General features: G+C 47.1%; 1 protein-coding gene across 1 annotated transcript in view; it reads left to right on the forward strand.

The window, feature by feature from the left end:
• ALDH16A1 (aldehyde dehydrogenase 16 family member A1) overlaps positions 1–17245 on the forward strand; it is a 66594-nt gene that overhangs the window by 14947 nt on the left and 34402 nt on the right. The window contains exons 8-15 of the mRNA XM_053262554.1: positions 1200–1384; positions 4238–4390; positions 4916–5113; positions 7227–7325; positions 8660–8796; positions 11253–11358; positions 12303–12472; positions 13216–13383. Coding sequence (XP_053118529.1) covers positions 1200–1384; positions 4238–4390; positions 4916–5113; positions 7227–7325; positions 8660–8796; positions 11253–11358; positions 12303–12472; positions 13216–13383 — 1216 coding nt within the window. The remainder of the gene's footprint in view (positions 1–1199; positions 1385–4237; positions 4391–4915; positions 5114–7226; positions 7326–8659; positions 8797–11252; positions 11359–12302; positions 12473–13215; positions 13384–17245) is intronic.

Here is a 17245-nt window from a genome sequence, read left to right on the forward strand (position 1 = left end):
TTCCCAACAGCAGCCAGCCAGATGCTTTTGGGACCTCACAAGCTGGGCACGAAGACAGGCAGTCCTCCCCTTTGTTTGTCCCTAGCATTTAGTACATGGAGATATACTGGCCCTGGACATGGAGGTTCCATTTAGCCATTGTGGCTAATATTTATTTATTTATTTATTTTTACATTTCTATACCGCCTTTCGTTAAAAACAACCCCAAGGTGGTTTACAAAAATTAAAACATAGCCATTGAATTTGCCGCATCTCCTTTTTCAGGCCATTTAAGCCAGTGTCCATCACAACATCCTGTGGCAGTGAGTTCCTTAAGCTAAGCCTGTATTGTGTGAAGAAGTACTCTTCTTCTGTCAGCCTTGAATCTATTGTCATCAGTCTCATTGGGCCACCCTGAGTTCTAGTGCTACAAAAAGGGGGGTGGGGGTGGGGCGGAAATCTCTCTCCACTTCCTTAACACAACTCACAATTTTACAAGCCTCATTTTCTCCTGCTCATTGGGTGGTCAGTGGAGCTGTTCTAGGCTCTGGAGCTCTGCTCTTCACCCGCTTGAAATTTGTGATGCTGGCAGAATTGGAAAATATTTTCCACTCTTGGAAAATATTTTTTGGAGCTTGGAAAGGCTCACTTCAAAAGAGAAAACTATCCTCCATTCATAAAAATTCACCAAACGTCAGCCTCCCTGCAAGGTCTCCCACCTGTGAACAACTCTTTTCCCCTAACCCTTTGCTTTGGACCATAGGAAGCTGCCGTATACCAAGTCAGACCACTGGTCCATCTAGCTCAGTATTGCCTGTCCAGACTGGCAGCAGCTTCTCCCAAAATTACAGGCAGGAGTCTCTCTCAGCCCTATCTTGGAGATGCCAGGGAGGGAACTTGGAAGCTTCTGCATGCAAGCAGGTGGGTGCTCTTCCCAGAGCAGCCCCTTCCTCCAAGGGGAATATCTTGCACTGCTCACATGTAGTCTCCCATTCAAATGCAAACCAGGGTGGACTTGGCAAAGAGGACAACTCCTATGTGCTGCCACAAGATCAGCTCTCCTCTTAGGTCCCACTCGCAGAACGTAATGTCTGAATAGGGCTCCTGTGTGATTGACATCAGGGAGAGAAGAGTAAGGGAATTGATGTTTCCATTGGGCTTCTTCCTGATGCTTCCATGCGTCTCTCTCCCACTCCCCCTTCTTTCACCTCGGAAAATAGGAAACACGGTGGTACTAAAGCCAGCCAGCTCCACCCGGCTGACGGCTCTGCTCCTGGCCGAGGTTTGCGCCCAGGCTGGGCTGCCTCCTGGGGTCCTCAATGTAGTCACGGGAGACCAGGGCCTGGGAGAGTCCTTGGCGGCCCACACAGGCATTGACAAAGTAGCTTTTGCCGGCTGTTCGGAGGTAGGTGCCTCTCTTTTTGTTCAGGGCAGTGGAAGAGGCATAGAACAGCCCCAGCTTGTATCTGCTTGCTTATATTTATTTTCATTTAATAGGGGGTAGGGGTGTGTTTGTGTGTGTGCGCACACATGCGTGCACGTTTTTTTGCTGTGTGTGTGTGCAGGTTTGTGTGTGCGCGCATTTCCGTGTGTGTTTGCGTGCGTGTGTATGTGTACGTGAGTGTGCGCGTGTCTGTGCGTGTGTGTGCTTACGTGAGTGTGTGCGCGCGCACGTGTGCTTACATGCATGCGTGTATGTGCGTTAGTGTGTGTGCGTGCAAGTGCATGCATTTGTGCTTGTGTGTGTGCGTGTATGCATGCGCGCGTGTGGGTTTGCGTGCGTGTGTGTGCGCGCGCACGTGTGCACACATGTTTGTGGGCGTGCACATGTGTGTGCGTTCACGTGTTTCTGTGCATGCGCGTTTGCGTGAGCGCGCACGTGTGTGCATTAGCATGCTCAAGTGTATTGGTGCTTGTGTGTCTGCGCGGGTGTGTGCATGCGCGTGTGTGCACGTTTGTGTACGTTTGTGTGTGTATGCATATTTCTGTGTGTGTGTGTGCGTGCATGTGTACGTGCACATGTGTGCGTACGTGGGTGTGCGCATGTCTGGGTGTGCGTGGGTGTGCGCACGCACACGTGTGCTCACATGTGTGCACATGTGTGCATTAGTGTGTGCGTGTGTGGACGTTTGTGCACACACGTGCATTTGTGTGCTCGAGTGTGTGCGTGCGAGTGCGTGCATTTGGGTGTGTGTGCGTGTGCATACGTGTGTTTGTGGGTGTGCACGTGTGTGGGTGTGCGCATTCGCGTGTGTCTGTGCACGCGCGTATGTGTGCGTTTGCGTGGGTGCACACGTGTGTGTGCACGTGCGTGCATTTGCACGCACGAGCATGAGTGCGCGCGCATGAGTGTGTGCACGCACGTCTGCGTGTGCGAGTGTGTGGATGTTTGCGAGTGGGTGCGTTTGTGTGCCCAAGTGTTAGCGTGCGAGTGCGCACATTTGTGTTTGTGTGTGTGCGCATGTGTGTGGGTTTGTTTGTGTGCACATGTGTGTGTGCACGCGCTCACGTGTGCGTACATGTGTTTGTGGGCATGCATGTGTGTGTGCGTTCGCGTGTATCTGCATGCGCGTTTGTGTGAGTGTGCGCACATTTGTGTGCACATGCGTGCATTTGCGTGCTCGAGTGTGTGTGTGTATGCGGGTGCGCCTGCTTGCTTGCTTGTGTGTGTGCTCGTGTGTGTGTGTGTGTGTGTGCGCGTGGGTGTTCGCGTGTGTGCACATTGGTGTCTGCGTGTGTGCGCGTGTGTATGTGCGTGCGCCTGTCTGCGTGCGTGTCCATGAGCACGTGTGCGTGAGCGTCTGTGTGTGCGCATTTGTGTGTGTGCGTGCGTTTGTGTGCTCGAGTGTGTGCATGCATGTCTCTGTGCACACGTGTGTGTTCGTTGGTTTGTGCATGCATGTTTGTGTGTGCTTGTGTTTTTGTGTATGTGCGCTTGTGCGCGTGTCTGTGTGCATGCGTGCATTTGTGTGCATTTCCGTGCGTGTGGAGCCTTGTGTGTGGAGTTTCAGGCAACAATGTGTCTTCCTTCTGTAGTAGGTAAAGCTTTCCTAATCAGACCCTCCTAGATGAGCTGTCTGCAAGTGTTCCCTCTAACATGGTTTCCCAGACATCGTTGACTACAACTCCCAGAATCCCCAGTCAAAAGTCATTGCAGCTGTGGATTCTGGGGGTTGTAGTCCACAACATCTGCGAATCCCTTTTAGAGGGAATGTTGCTGTCTGCATTGACTGCCAGGAGTGCTTCAGGGTTTCAGGCAGGTGGCTTTCATAGCCTTCTTTGCATAGGGACATAGGAAGCTGCCTTATACTGAGTCAGACTAGCTCAGTATTGTCTCCTTTGACTGGCAGTGACTCTCCAAGGTTCCCAGCAGCAGTTTCTCCCAGCCCTACCTGGAGATGCTTCCAGGGATTGAACCTGCAACCTTCTGCATGCAAAGCAGATTCTCTACCACTAAACTACAGCCCCGTTGGTGGGGGAAAGCTGCTTTGGGAAGGACAAGTGAGAGAGGGGGATAGGAAGCTGTATTCTGCTGAATCAAAGCATTGGCCCCTCTAGTTCAGGATTTTCTACACCTGCTCAACTTAGGCCCCCCAGCTGTTTTTGAACTACAGCTCCCATAATCCCCAGTCACAGTGGCCAATAGCCAAGGATGATGGGAACTGTAGGTCAATATCTGCAGGAGGGCCAAAGTTGAGCATCTCTGGTCTACACTGACTGGCAGTGGTCCCTCAAGGCGTCTTCATGCAGGAGTCTTTCCTAGCCCTACCTGGAGATGTCCGGGAGTGAACTAGGGACCTTCTGCATGTAAAGATGCTTTTCTGCTGAGTTGCAGCCCCGTTCCCTAAACATGCATTGGATTACATAGGAAGTTTTCTTATACTGAGTCAAGACGTTGTTCCATCTCACTCAGTATTGGTTACACTCACTGGCAGCAGCCCTCCGGGGTTTTAGCAGACGTCGTCTGCCTGCATACAAAGCAAATACTCTACCACAAAACTGTGGCTCCGTCTGCCATAGCCAGACCCCACTGCTTCTCAGCTTTCTGGCTTTCCCCTTTTTGCCTTCATACTGACCCGCTCTCTGGGAATAGTAGTGATGGGGTTGTTCACATTTCCAGCTTCCTAGTTCTAACCACAGCTAGCGTCTTGGCCTACACATACTTCTCAGGTTGTGTTTGTGGCTGGAGGAGTGAGAGAGGCGCTAAGTATGCACACAGCATCTTTCTGACGCACATGGATCTGTATCGCCACTACAGGCAGGACGCAGCTTGCGCCGTGCCACAGCTGGGACTGGCAAGAAGCTTTCTCTGCAACTCGGAGGGAAATCGCCCTTTATCGTCTTTGACTCAGCAGATCTCGATAGTGCTGTGGATGGGTTGGTAGATGCCATCTGGCTGAATCGGGGACAGGTATGTTTGCACGGGAATTGGGCAGGCTGAGGATTGATTGGCCCAATTGATTGGAAATAGGAATGGTGTGTTCCCCCCCCCCCAAAAAAAAGTCAGGTCTGGCAACTGGTGGTCCATGGGCTAGATATGGCTCCTGAAACTACTTTATGTGGCCCCTGGCAGCACTACCACATTTCCCCCCATAATGTACTAGAAGGTTTGTCTGGTTTTCCAACTCTCATGTGGGTCGGGAAGAAAATAAACCACAATTAAAACAGAAACTGATATAGACTCCAGGAAGATAAACTCAAGGGTGTGGGGAAAGAATAAAACAAACTCAAAATGCCTGGCGAACTAAAAACGTCTTGGCCAGATACTGAAAAACCAACAGCGAGGAGGTGAGACAGGCCTGAGGACCTCATAATTCAACGCTCACTTCTGAGCGCCATAATGGCACTTGCGGAATAGAGCCGCACTCTGGAGATCCAGAAGTTGGTTGTTCCTCTGCTCCCGAGCACTAATTACGTGAGCTTCTTCCTTGCTCAGGTCCACAGCATTGGGACTCTGCTGCTGCTGCAGGAATCCATAGTCAAAGACTTCATTCAACGCCTGAAGCGCCGAATGGGGCAGCTCCGCGTGGGAGACTCTCTAGACAAGGCGGTGGACTTGGGAGCCTTGGCTGATGAGAAGCAGCGAGACACAATCGAGAGCCTTGTGGCAGAAGCTCGGGCCGAAGGTGCCGAGGTGAGGAGGGGTGGTGCCCTGGGCGTCTTGGGTTCTGATCAGGGTTCCCTGTAATGGGGATTCTCACATCTTGTTAATAGAGGTCCTGTCAGCAGCAGCTGCAGTAGCTTTGGACTGAGGATGATGGGAGTGTAGTCCACAACATAAGAACAGCCCTGCTGGATCAGGCCCAAGGCCTATCAGGTCCAGCATCCTGTTTCACACAGTGGCCCACCAGTTGCCTCTGGAAAGGCCACAGGCAAGAGGTGAGGGCATGACCTTTCGCTTGCTGTCGCTTTCCTGGGAATCTCTGTTACACAGGGATTCCCTCTGCTAACTGGGCAAAGAGGCACCTTTTTAACGTGGTGATTCTCTTTATTTAGCAGGGGGAGAGTAACTGGCCCTCTCCACCCCCAGCACAGTACCTCCAGTGACTGTTGCTGGTGTCTATCTTGTGTTTTTTTTAGAATGTGAGCCCTTAGGGGACAGGGAGCCGTCTTATTTATTTATTATTTCTCTGTTTAAACCGCCCTGAGCCATTTTTGGAAGGGCGGTATAGAAATCGAATAACACAGAACATTGGAAATTCTAGTATGGTGAAGTGCTTAGAATTCTGTTACGAAAGCTGTGAGAATTGTAGCTCTGTGCTTCCTGAGTTTAATTTAATAACTCTTAACAGTGAGGGCTCAATTTTTTTCCATGCTGTATTGGCGCACAGATGGACATCATGTTGGTTATGTCCTTTGTTATATTTTTAAATTAAAAATTAAAATTAAAATTACCAAGGCTTTTCAGGACATTGACTGTTAAATAAGGTGTTTTAATTGTTGTTAGCCGCCCAGAAACATAAGTTTGGGTTAGGGTATAAATGTAATAAATAAATAATAAATAAATAAATCTGTAATGCAGATATGTTCTTGGAAAATGAAACTTGTAAGCCTAAACTGCCTTTAGATGTTGTTGTTTTTTAAAAGGCTGTATGCTTGGACACTCAGTCCTGCCGCCTGCCATCACGATTACAGACAAACGTCACCATAACCATGAGGAGCATGGGCAGGGAGTGCGAATGACACACTGGGCCAGGACTTCTGGCATGCCTTGGAATGGCTGTATGGGAGGACTGCATTACTCACAGATCTGTGGTTTCACGTATCCACAGTTGGGTAATTGGCACCTGACCTCTGTATACGCGAGGGGGGAAACGGCTTAAAAGGGGTTGAATCCGCAGATTGGGGGTGGCTGGAAATAATCTCTGAGATCACTTCCGGCCGCCATTTTGTGGCTCCTTTTAAAGAGAACATTAAAAAAGAAACAAACCCTGATTTTTCTCCAAAAAAAAGAGGTGGATTTCAGTCTCGGGGCAGGGGGAGCATTGCTGGACTGCTGGGGACCCATGGAGCATGGTGGGGCACTTAATCATGCTTTTTTCATGGTTTTTGGTCATCTCCCCCCCACCCCCCACCCCCACACACACTTAAGAACCTAACCCCCAGATTTGCATTGCCCCAATGCCTTGGTATTTGAAGTTTCGATACCCGCAGCAGTAGCTGGGAATGGAACACAAATACCGAGGTTATCCTGTACTCGCATACAGCCTTCTTTTTTTAAATAAATAACATCAAAATAGGACTCTAGACACTTGGGTTTTATAAGCAAATGGAGCCTGAGAGACCTGACAAAGAGGATGCTGGGAGCCAGAATTCTTGTTCTAATTGTGTGGGAATCCAGGAGATCGAGTCAATGGCCCATATTCTATTACAGTGCCCACTTTACCAGGATGTAAGACAGCAATTAATTAATCCCCTGCTAAATAATTTGAAGGGGAAAACCGGGGATTTCCTTGTAAAGTATTTATTAGCCGATGAAGATTCAGTAATTTCTAGAATAGTTGCAAATTACTGTTATGTGGTTTTAAAAATAAGAGTCTCAAACTTATGAGTGTATTTTTAAATTGCCATTTTTAGGTATATGTATACGTTTATTTTAAGGAGTTTATACTACTTTATGTCATTTACAACTGTATATTTCTCTTTTGTTCACAGACTGTAAATAAAGTAATCTGAATCTGTGTCGGAAGGGCAGCTTTTGAAGTACTGTTCATACTCTGGTGACTTACTTTCTTTCCCCATTTTAGATCTTCCAGGCGTGGGCCTCTCTCCCATCGAGTAGACTCTTTTATCCCCCTACCTTAATCACTGGGGTGTACACTACCTCCCGTTGCGTCAGAGAAGAGGTAGGGAAATGCACAGAGCTTAATGTTTTTGTTTTGTTTTTTGCCTTAACTCAGTACCAAGATGGCAGAGCTGGCGATGGGTAACAGACATAGAGTAGTCACAAAGGACCGCTGTGTGGAGTGCCTTTCTCTCACAACACGATAGGCTCTGAGAACAGGCCTTGCAGTCTGGTTTGAGTACCAGCCTCTCCCTTTTTAGAAATTAAACGGTGGCTGCACAACAGTTTTCCGTACTGATCTGCCTGTCTTTGCAGGTTGAGCCTTTCTTGGAAATATATCTGCACCTGGCTTACCTGAGCAAATCTGGTAGAGGCTGGAGAAAGGGGACCTCTTGTGGCATAAGTAGGAATGGCTAGGTTAAAACTACTTAGATTTATGTAGAAGAATCTTTATTCTTCTGCATAAGAAGAATACTTTAAGACCTTTATTAGACTTCAAATATTTATTTTAAACATGTTTTACTTAAAGCACTTGGGCTGCCTTTCAGCTGACACTTCCAAGGCAGCTAACACAGCAATATGGTAAAAACCAAACAATTCTAGCATCAAAGCTACACTGGCAGTAAAAACGACAGCTGAAAACAGGAGTAACAGAAGAATAAACCAAGAAAGAGCAGAAGTAAAACCAATCAATTCAAAGCCCAGGAAAATGGAATCGTTTTCACCTTGTGCCAAAAAGGCAAGGCTGACACCAGCTGGGTTGTCCCTACAAAGTAAAAATATTATGGAAAAATAGCAATACATTAAATTAGCTGGCCTGGCACAGAGCATCTGTGCCCCTAGTTCTCCCTATCTCTCCCCACCATTGCTTCAGTCGTTCTCTGCGGCCGGCCGGCCTGGCTGCGGCTTCCTCTTACCACCCGGCAGCCAGCCTGGCTGCCGCTTTCTCTCACTGGCCGCTCGCCTTGCTCTCCCCCTCCCCTTGCCCACGAAATCTCACGAGAGCTGCCACGCATGGGATTAGCGACGGGTACGCCTTAAATATATAGATGGATGGATAGATAGATATAGATAACCACTAGTTTGCTGCTCCTTTAAAGGCACTGAAACTTGCCTGGGTGGTTCTTTTTTAAAATGAGAGCTTCAGTTCTCAGAATACCACTTCCCTGCTAGATTCCAAGTTTGGAATATGCTGGTAACCGAAGACATAGGCACACAGGAAGCTGCCTTCTACCAACTCTCAGCCCTGTCTTGGAGATGCCAGGGAGGGGACTTGGAACCCTCTGCATGCAAGCATGAAGGTGCCCTTCCCAGAGCAGCCCCATCACCTAAGGGGGATATCAAAATGTGTTTATTTTGCGCTATTCAAAATGTATTTAATGCATTTTGTTTCAGATCTTTGGGCCTGTTCTGGTATCTTTGACTTTCCGGACAGCCAAAGAGGCCGTGGCATTGGGGAATAGCACCCCCTATGGATTAGTTGCCAGCGTGTGGACAGAGACCCTTCCTCTGGCTCTGGAAGTTGCTCGCAGGTAGACTTTCATTCCAGTATGCCTTTCTTTTGTAAGGATCTATAATCTGGTATATTGCAATCCACTGTGTCTATTCCTAGTGTCCCCACCACCACCCCCGGTCAAAGTAACACCTTTTTTGCCCCAGTAGTGCAGGAACTTCGTGCCAGGTAAAGGCCAAACTATTTCACTTCTAGCTACCAGCTAGACATTGCAGTGGAGTCATATTCATGTGGAAGTTAACAAATCCCCCCTGAGACGCGCTCTCAGACCTGATCTACATGTGCAGGAGAATGAGATAGAAGCGCGGACTATGCCCCTTCAGGTGGGGGTGGCTTGCCATTTTTGAAAGCTCCCTCCTGTCAACTTTTTTTTAAAAAAGTGTAGGGAAGTTAACGCAATAGGGGAGAAAGGCACTAGTTTGTCTCCACTCCCTTTTTTTTAATGCAACAGAACATTCATGCATGTGACTCTGCACCTTCACTCTGAAGTGGTACAGCCCATTCTGCCACCTCATTACCAGCTCATACTGTTGTAGGCAAAGTTCAGACCCTGCGCATGCGCAGTGAAATGGAGCATATGGGGCAGTTACGACCACCAACACCACTATGGATATTTATGTATTGCTTTTAACGATACAGGTGGCCCTCGTTATTGGCGTGGGTTCTGTTCTTGCCTATAATCGCAAGTTCGGAAACCACGAATAAATGAACCTTACCCCTATGGGAATTTAGGGGTTAGATTCCTAACACACACACCCCAAAAAAGCCAGAGTGGGAAGAGGGGAGAAAGAAGAGTAGAAATAAACACTTCCACAAGACCAGCACAACAGCTGGTCTTGTGGTAGCAAGCATGACTTGTCCCTATAGCTAAGCAGGGTCTGCCCTGGTTGCATATGAATGGGAGACTTGATGTGTGAGCACTGCAAGATATTCCTCTTAGGGGATGGAGCCGCTCTGGAAAGAGCAGAAGGTTTCAAGTTCCCTTCCTGGCTTCTCCAAGATAGGACAAGATTTTTGAGGAGAGGAGAGCTGGTCTTGTGGTAGCAAGCATGACTTGTCCCCATAGCTAAGCAGGGTCTGCCCTGGTTCCATATGAATGGGAGACTTGACGTGTGAGCACTGCAAGATATTCCCCTCAGGGGATGAAGCTGCTCTGGGAAGAGCAGAAGGTTTCAAGTTCCCTCCCTGGCTTCTCCAAGATAGGGCTGAGAGAGATTCCTGCCTGCAACCTTGGAGAAGCCGCTGCCAGTCTGTGAAGACAATACTGAGCTAGATAGACCAGTGGTCTGACTCAGTATATGGCAGTTTCCTATGTTCCTATGAGGGCTCCGGAAATGCCCCCAAATCAGCCAAAAAAATTGGCAAATATTTGCCCAAAAATAAGCTAACAGAAAAAGCCTTAAAATGGTGGGCAACAGTGACACTGAAGCCATTTCTGTGTCATTTCCGACCACTCGGCAACTGTGAATAGGTGGATTTTAGCCTGTTTTTGTACCGTGGGTAAAGAAGACCCATCCACGGATACGTGAAACTACGGGTGCTGGGACCACGGGTAACAAGGGCCATCTGTTGTTCGCCAAGGGGTTTACACAGAAAAATAAGATGCTTTCCTATCCCAAAGGGCCTCACAGTCTATAAAGAGACATAAGGTAGACACGAGCAGCCACCACTAGAGGGACACTGTGCTAGGACTGGATGAGGACCATTGTTCTCCCCCTGCTAAATAAAAGAGGATCACCACTTTAAAAGGTGCCTCTTTGCTTAGTGAGCAGGGGCATAATAAAAGAGGTATTACTGTAATCACTAATATTTATATATCACTTTTCAACAAAAAACGGTTCTTGGAACTTTAAGCAAAGTGGGTGAGAAGATGAAGACAACAAACTCCACACAAAAGGCGACAAGATAACAGCGAAGACGGCAGATATTTATATATCGCTTTTCAACAAAAGTTCCCAAAGTGATTTACATAGAGATAAATAAAATAAAATAAAACGTCTCCATGCCCCAGAGAGCTTGCAGTCTATAAAAAGAAACCTAAGATGTAGACACCAGCAACAGCCACTGGAGGGATGCTGTGCATCTGATAGATAGGGCCAGTTGCTCTCCCCCAGCTAAATAAAGAGAATCACCTCTTTAAAAAGGTTCAGTTAGCAGGGGTAACACCAGCAATAGCCACTGGAAGGAACAGTATAAACGGGCTGAATAGGGACGCCTTCCAAAATGGCCCCCTGAACTGGAGCCCCTCAGAAGGTCACAGACCCTTGCAGTACAATGTTCCGCAAGGCAAAATGTCTCTCCCTTCAACCTCCTTACGAGGCGTCGAATAACTCTTAATACAGATCTTTCAAAGGCAGGTTGTCCCATGGGGTTCTCGGTGCTGCAAAGACCCAAGATGTCCAAGCACTTGAGTGACACCACCACTTTTTCATATCCAACACGCTGCCTCTCTTCTCTCTGCACCGCTCTTCTCAGTTTACAGGTTGGGACTGTTTGGATCAATGGGCACAACATGTTGGATGCCGCATCTGCTTTTGGAGGATGCAAGGAAAGTGGCTACGGTCGGGATGGAGGCAAAGAAGTTAGTAAGGAACAGGTTTAATGCAGGGTTACGGGATGGGGATGGAACTCCGTGGTGGAATATCTGCTTTGTATGCGGAATATTGCAGGTTGAATCTGTGGCATTTCCAGGTAGGGTGGGGAAGGACTCTTGCCTGAAACCTTGGAGAATTGCTACCAGTCAGAGTAGACAACAGTGCTGCATTGGATGGACCATTTTTATGACTTGGTATACAGTAGTTTGTTGTGTACCTATAGAGGCTTGTAGTAGTCTGATCCTGGTTAGCTGGGTGGGCTGCGAAATTGAGCAGATCCATGGGTATGCTAAAGAGCCCCTACAGCACCTGGGGCTCTTTAATAATAACCATTAATAATTAATAATAATAAACTTTATTTGTTAGCCGCCTCATAACAAATTGTTCTCTGGTTGGCTTGGAAAAGTTTGGAAAAATAGGCAACCACGGGGAGACATGAATTATGCGTTGAGTAGAGAGTGGACAGAGAGTAATTTTCTTCCCTCTCTCACAGCACTAGAATCAGGGGTCATCCCATGAAACAGAAAGTCGGGAAATTTAGGACCAACAAAAGGAAGTACTTCTTGACACAGTGCATAATTAACTTATCGAATTTTCTGCCACACGATGTGGTGATGGCCACTAGCTTGAATGGCTTTAAAGTGGGCGTAGACAAAGTCATGCAGGACAGGTCTATCAGTGGCTACTAGTCTGGTGACTACAGGCCAACTCCAGCCTCAGAGGCAAGATGCTGCTAAATGCCAGTTGCAGGGAAGCAATGGCAAGAGAGGGGGCAAGCCCCCACCCGCTGCCTGTAGGCTTCTCAGAGGCATCTGGTGGGCCATGGTGTGAAACAGGATGTGGGACTAGATGGGGCTTGAGCCTGATCCAGCAGGGCTGGTTCTTATGTCTGACTCAGAACTCCCCCCTCACCACCACTCTGCTCTCACAGGGCCTTTATGAGTACGTGAGACCAAACTGGGACAGCCGGCCGCATCTCAGTGCCATGGATGTGAACTACAAAACCTTTGCTACCTCACAGGGCGTTGAGCTCCCTCCAGTTCTTGGCGAGAACAGAGTTGCACATTCCATAACATCTGACCCAGAAGGAAACGTCCCAAGGTAAGAATGTGCTTGAATACGTTGATAGTTGTGCCTGACCACCTCCTCACTCCAAGCATGGCGGTCTTCTGTAAGGGGGTATTCTTCATAAATTTGCTGTACTGTTCACTTGCTTTTTATGACCAGTGGGGGGAAATCTGCTTTTGTGAAGCTATGCTCACAGTACTTCAGAGTTCTAATGCTCAGTTTTTCCTCCCTGCTAACTGAGCAAAGAGGCACCTTTTAAAAGTGGCGATTCTCTTTATTTAGTGGGGAAGAGCAACTGGCCCGATCCATCTCCAGCACAGCATCCTTCCAGTGGCTGTTGCTGGTGTCTTGTGTTTCTTTTTTATATTGTGAGCCCTTTGGGAACAAGGAGCTTCCTTTTTTTCTTTTCTTTTTTTTCTTTTTCTCTTTTCTTTCCCCCCCTCTTTTTCTCTTTTCTTTCCCCCCCTCTTTTTCTCTTTTCTTTTTCCCCTCTTTTTCTCTTTTCTTTTTCCCCTCTTTTTCTCTTTTCTTTTTCTCTGTTCTTTCTGAACCTCTTTGCAAGAGTTTGTTGGAGGTGATATATGAATATTAGTTGTATTCTCATTCATCATAATTCCTTGCAAGGTAGATTGAGGAGTGTGGGTACCTGTTCTGCTGTTAATTTTGAAAACCAACATTCAGAACAGCGGTATGTACTCGCAGAGTCAGTTCACATGCAACTCTGAATTATGGTTTGTGGAGAATACACTTTCTTCTTTTCCTTTGTGTGGTGGTAGCGTGGACCGAACCTACAAGCTATACTATGGAGGTGCCCAGAAGAGGCCGGACTCCATGAGTTCCCGAGCAGTCCTTGACCACTCTGGCAAAATCATGGCTTATGTGGCAGACGGAAGCATCAAAGATATCCGCAATGCTGTGGAAGCAGCTCACAAGGCTGCTCCAGGGTGAGTTGGGGGCAGAGGAGGAGGGGAAGCGTTGGTAAGACCTACTGTTTCAATGCGAGGGGACAGTAGAGTCACACAAGGTGGCTGAGGTGTCTTGCTGTAGAGATAAAACACTTGCACTCTAAGAAGAGCCATGCTGGATCAGACCAAAGGTTCATCTAGTTCAACGTCCTGTTTTCGGCAGTGGCCAATCAGATGCCTTCACGAAACCCATAAATAGGGTCTGAAGGCAATAAACTGCCTGCCTGTTCTCCCCTAGCAACTGGTTATCTGAGATATGTTGCCTCAGAACATGGAGGCTCATTTTATTTTATTTTTAAAAAATAATCCTGTGCTTCCATTGTAGCAGTTGGGTTTAGTTCACAGACAATACACATATTTGTGTAGAACACTTATACGGACACATACCCAACTGCTGCCCATCAAGACCCGTGAACTGGTTCTTAGAACCGGGGCTGGTCTGGTTTGAACTTGGACCTCCTGAACCAGGCCAGTTCGATTCGAACCACGGTTCAAATCGAGCCAGCTTGCACACCCCTACCTGCCATATCTCCTTCCAGATTCCATTTTTCTTTCCCCTGACTTCTCCTGTGCCTTATCTACAGTACTGTTTGCCCCTTGGCAGGGACATTTTGGACCGATTCCACTTTGATCACAAACGGACTTTGCTCTCTTTATGTGGTCAGACTTCCCATAGCCCCATATCCAGGAGCAGCTGGTGTGGGCGGTGGGGGCATCAAGCAACACCTGTAAGCACAAATTAATAGGTGCTTACCTGTGCTCCTGCTGCAGCTGCAAATTACTCCAAGCAGCAGTGCACTGCTCCGCCCTCCCTGCGGCGGCGGATCAGCTCTGCCACTCACCTGGCTTCCGCGGAGTCCATCCCCCACCAGTGGCAGAGCATTTTCTTTGCTGGCTAGTGGAGACGGGGAGCCACCACACATTTGTACCCAGCGCCAGCCACCATCACACTGGGGAAGGGGCATGGCCAGTGTGAAATAGCGCTCTTTGAAGCAGCCTGTCCCAGGGCTGCCAGCAACTTTGCTATGCTCCAGCTGTGGGCTGTCCTACACTATGCAGGTTTTGCTCCAAAGAGTTGTTTCCACAACAAAACGGTTCTGCCCCCACTTCCTTTATATATACATACACACACACACCAGAAATGCACCTCTGAGAGTCAAGCAGGGGGAAACACGCTGGAGCAGCCTGCAGTGTGGTAGGGAGAATTGGCAACTCTGCTCCATATGCGCCCACAAGCGCTTTGCGAGAGGAGAGTGCTTTGCTTTCCTCTCGCACACAGGAGTCCCTGGATCCTGGCCGCAGTATCCTAAACAGTATGAAGCATTCGGCCATCCAGAATGGCAGTGGTTACTTGCTGGATCCGCTAGCATGCTCCTCAGGGATGTGCTGAGGTCTAACATACTGTATTCACCTGAATCGAAGATGACTCTGAATTTAAGATGACCCCCTTAAAAAGCAAAGGTTAAAGATAAGTTATACCTGCATTTGCTCAAAAGGAACAGGACTCTGAATTTAAGACTACCTCCTGATTTCTGATATCAAAAAACTTGGGGGGAAACCTAGTCTCTGATTCAGATGTATACAATATCTTTTTGTAACTGCAACAAAATCAAGAAACAGGCTTTGAATTTGTGTTCAGAGATGAGTCACAAAAACATTCCTCAGGCTATCTTTGAATCTAGTTTGGCGGCTCTTGGCGTAAGAGCAGAGCATAAGCTTTGAAACCATCACTGTCCCAAGCAAGGAACTGCTCTGGCCTGAATGGAGGGGCCCCTCTTGCTCCCATATCTGCAGAAGGGAGTGCCTCCGTTACTGCATGTGTATCATAGGGCTTGTATAGTCAGTGTGTCTATCATGCTGGTTTTTGTTTTGAATTCTTACCGTTTTATTTTGCAAACTCACTTCTACTAACTCAGCCATCTGATCTGCAGCAAAATGAATCCACCTTCATTTTTTGAAGAAGGTAATGGCTAGGCTCCAAGGAACGGCTCCAGCTATTTCTCCACACCCAAGATGGCTTTCGACCAGTTTCTCAGACATTCGCCTCTCTGAAATCTGAGGGGACTTCCAAAAGCAGAATGTAATCTAGCATCAAGGGTATGGTCTGCTGTTTTATTATTCCCAAGAAAAACGTCCACCCAGAAACCCAGCAGTCATGCCCCCAAAATGTGGCTGTCTGGATTCCGACCCTTTACTATATATATCCGAATCTAAGAGGAGTCCCCGCCCGCCCCTGTTAAATATGGGAGTAGTGGTGTTTGACTTTGAGTCCTCTTTCTTTTGCGTAAATACAGATATAACTTGTATTTAACCTCTTTTTAAGCCATCATCTTAAATTTAGAGTCCCTTTCTATTGGGAGTGAATATGGTATCTGCTTATCATGTTCACCACCTTAAAAAAAATTATTTAGCTGCTTTTCCTTTTAAGGCCATGAGGAAATTAACAAGACCTTACTGGTGATTAGGAGAAGAAATGCTGGGAAAACAATTTTTTTTTAAATGCGGTCTACATATTTTTTGGGGGGTGCAGGGGGAGCAAACATAGCTTCTGGGTCGTGTGGAATCAGGATGTTGTGCAGTTATAGGTTTTCTTTCCCCAGACCAGTTGCATATTTTGTGCATTCTCCTGTCACTTGGATGTATTCTGTTAACTCTGGGTAATGATTAATAGTGCTGATGTATTTACTTTTTATGTGTTTTCAGTATGAGATCATACCTCCTCTTCAGCTGATCTTTACATGTCTTTCCCTTGTGTGGTATTGGATGATCTGATGATATTGGATGTTGTTGAAGGCATTCAGTTTGAATTTCTCCAAGGCAGAGTTTCTTATCTTTCCTTCTGTTTTCTTTAAACTCTTGACAGTGCTTCTCTGCCCCCACCCCCAACACCCCATTGCATGCACCGGAGGTCTGGGTATACAAACTTGTTTATCTGTCTTTCATTTTCAAAAGAAATTACCATTTCAGAATTGTGTCCTCATCCACGTTGGTTGATTCTTGTCAGTATTTTTAAATGTGTCCTTTCGTACCTGCCAACATTTCAGGAGAAATGGGGACAGGTTTTTTTTAATTCCCCCTCCCACCGCCAGGCAGGCATTCTGGGCATAGCAAGTAGATGGCAGCAAGCCAAAGCAACCATCTGATCTCAGAAGCTAAGGAGGGTCAGACCTGATTATTATTTGGATGGGAGACTATCTGAGAATACCAGGTGCAGTAGGCTTGTAGATTCCTGCACTGCCCATGGGGTTGGACTTGATCATCTCTGTGCTCCCTTCCAAACGATGAAATTCTATGATTCTAGCTCTAAAGGGGTAATCTTCATATAGGTCCAACAAAGCTTCTAAAGATTGGGGCCGAAGAAATGTGTGTAACTGTAAGAATAGTCATCTTATTAAGCCCAAACCAAAAATAAATCCAAATGAGTAGCATCTAAATGGGGCTTGAGCAGAGATTGTCACTGAGCAGTCCAATTTAAGAAAGAGCTTCTTTACTTGCCTGCAAGTTTTTATATGTAGCAGATATTACTTTCTGGATTAGGTATGTGGTTGGCAACCGATCAGTCCAGGTGCACTTCTAGAAAATATTGATTTTTAGACGTCATCACTGCACAGAGACTGTTTCTCATACCTACTGTATTCTGCATACACTTCTCCTGACTTCCCCAAAGAGCTTTGAACCTCTGTTGTATTCTTCTTAAGCATGCTAAAAATGCAATCATAGGAAGCATTACTGTGTGGAATGAGTAACAGATACTTTGCAGATTGAGAGAAGGCTTGAAACTGTGGTTGCCCAGTAGCTGGATCTTGTGTTTCGAATACCGTAGATGATGCCAAAACTGATC

This window comes from Hemicordylus capensis, chromosome 6 (genome assembly GCF_027244095.1).
Source record: "Hemicordylus capensis ecotype Gifberg chromosome 6, rHemCap1.1.pri, whole genome shotgun sequence".
In the NCBI taxonomy this organism is placed as follows: Eukaryota; Metazoa; Chordata; class Lepidosauria; order Squamata; family Cordylidae; genus Hemicordylus; species Hemicordylus capensis.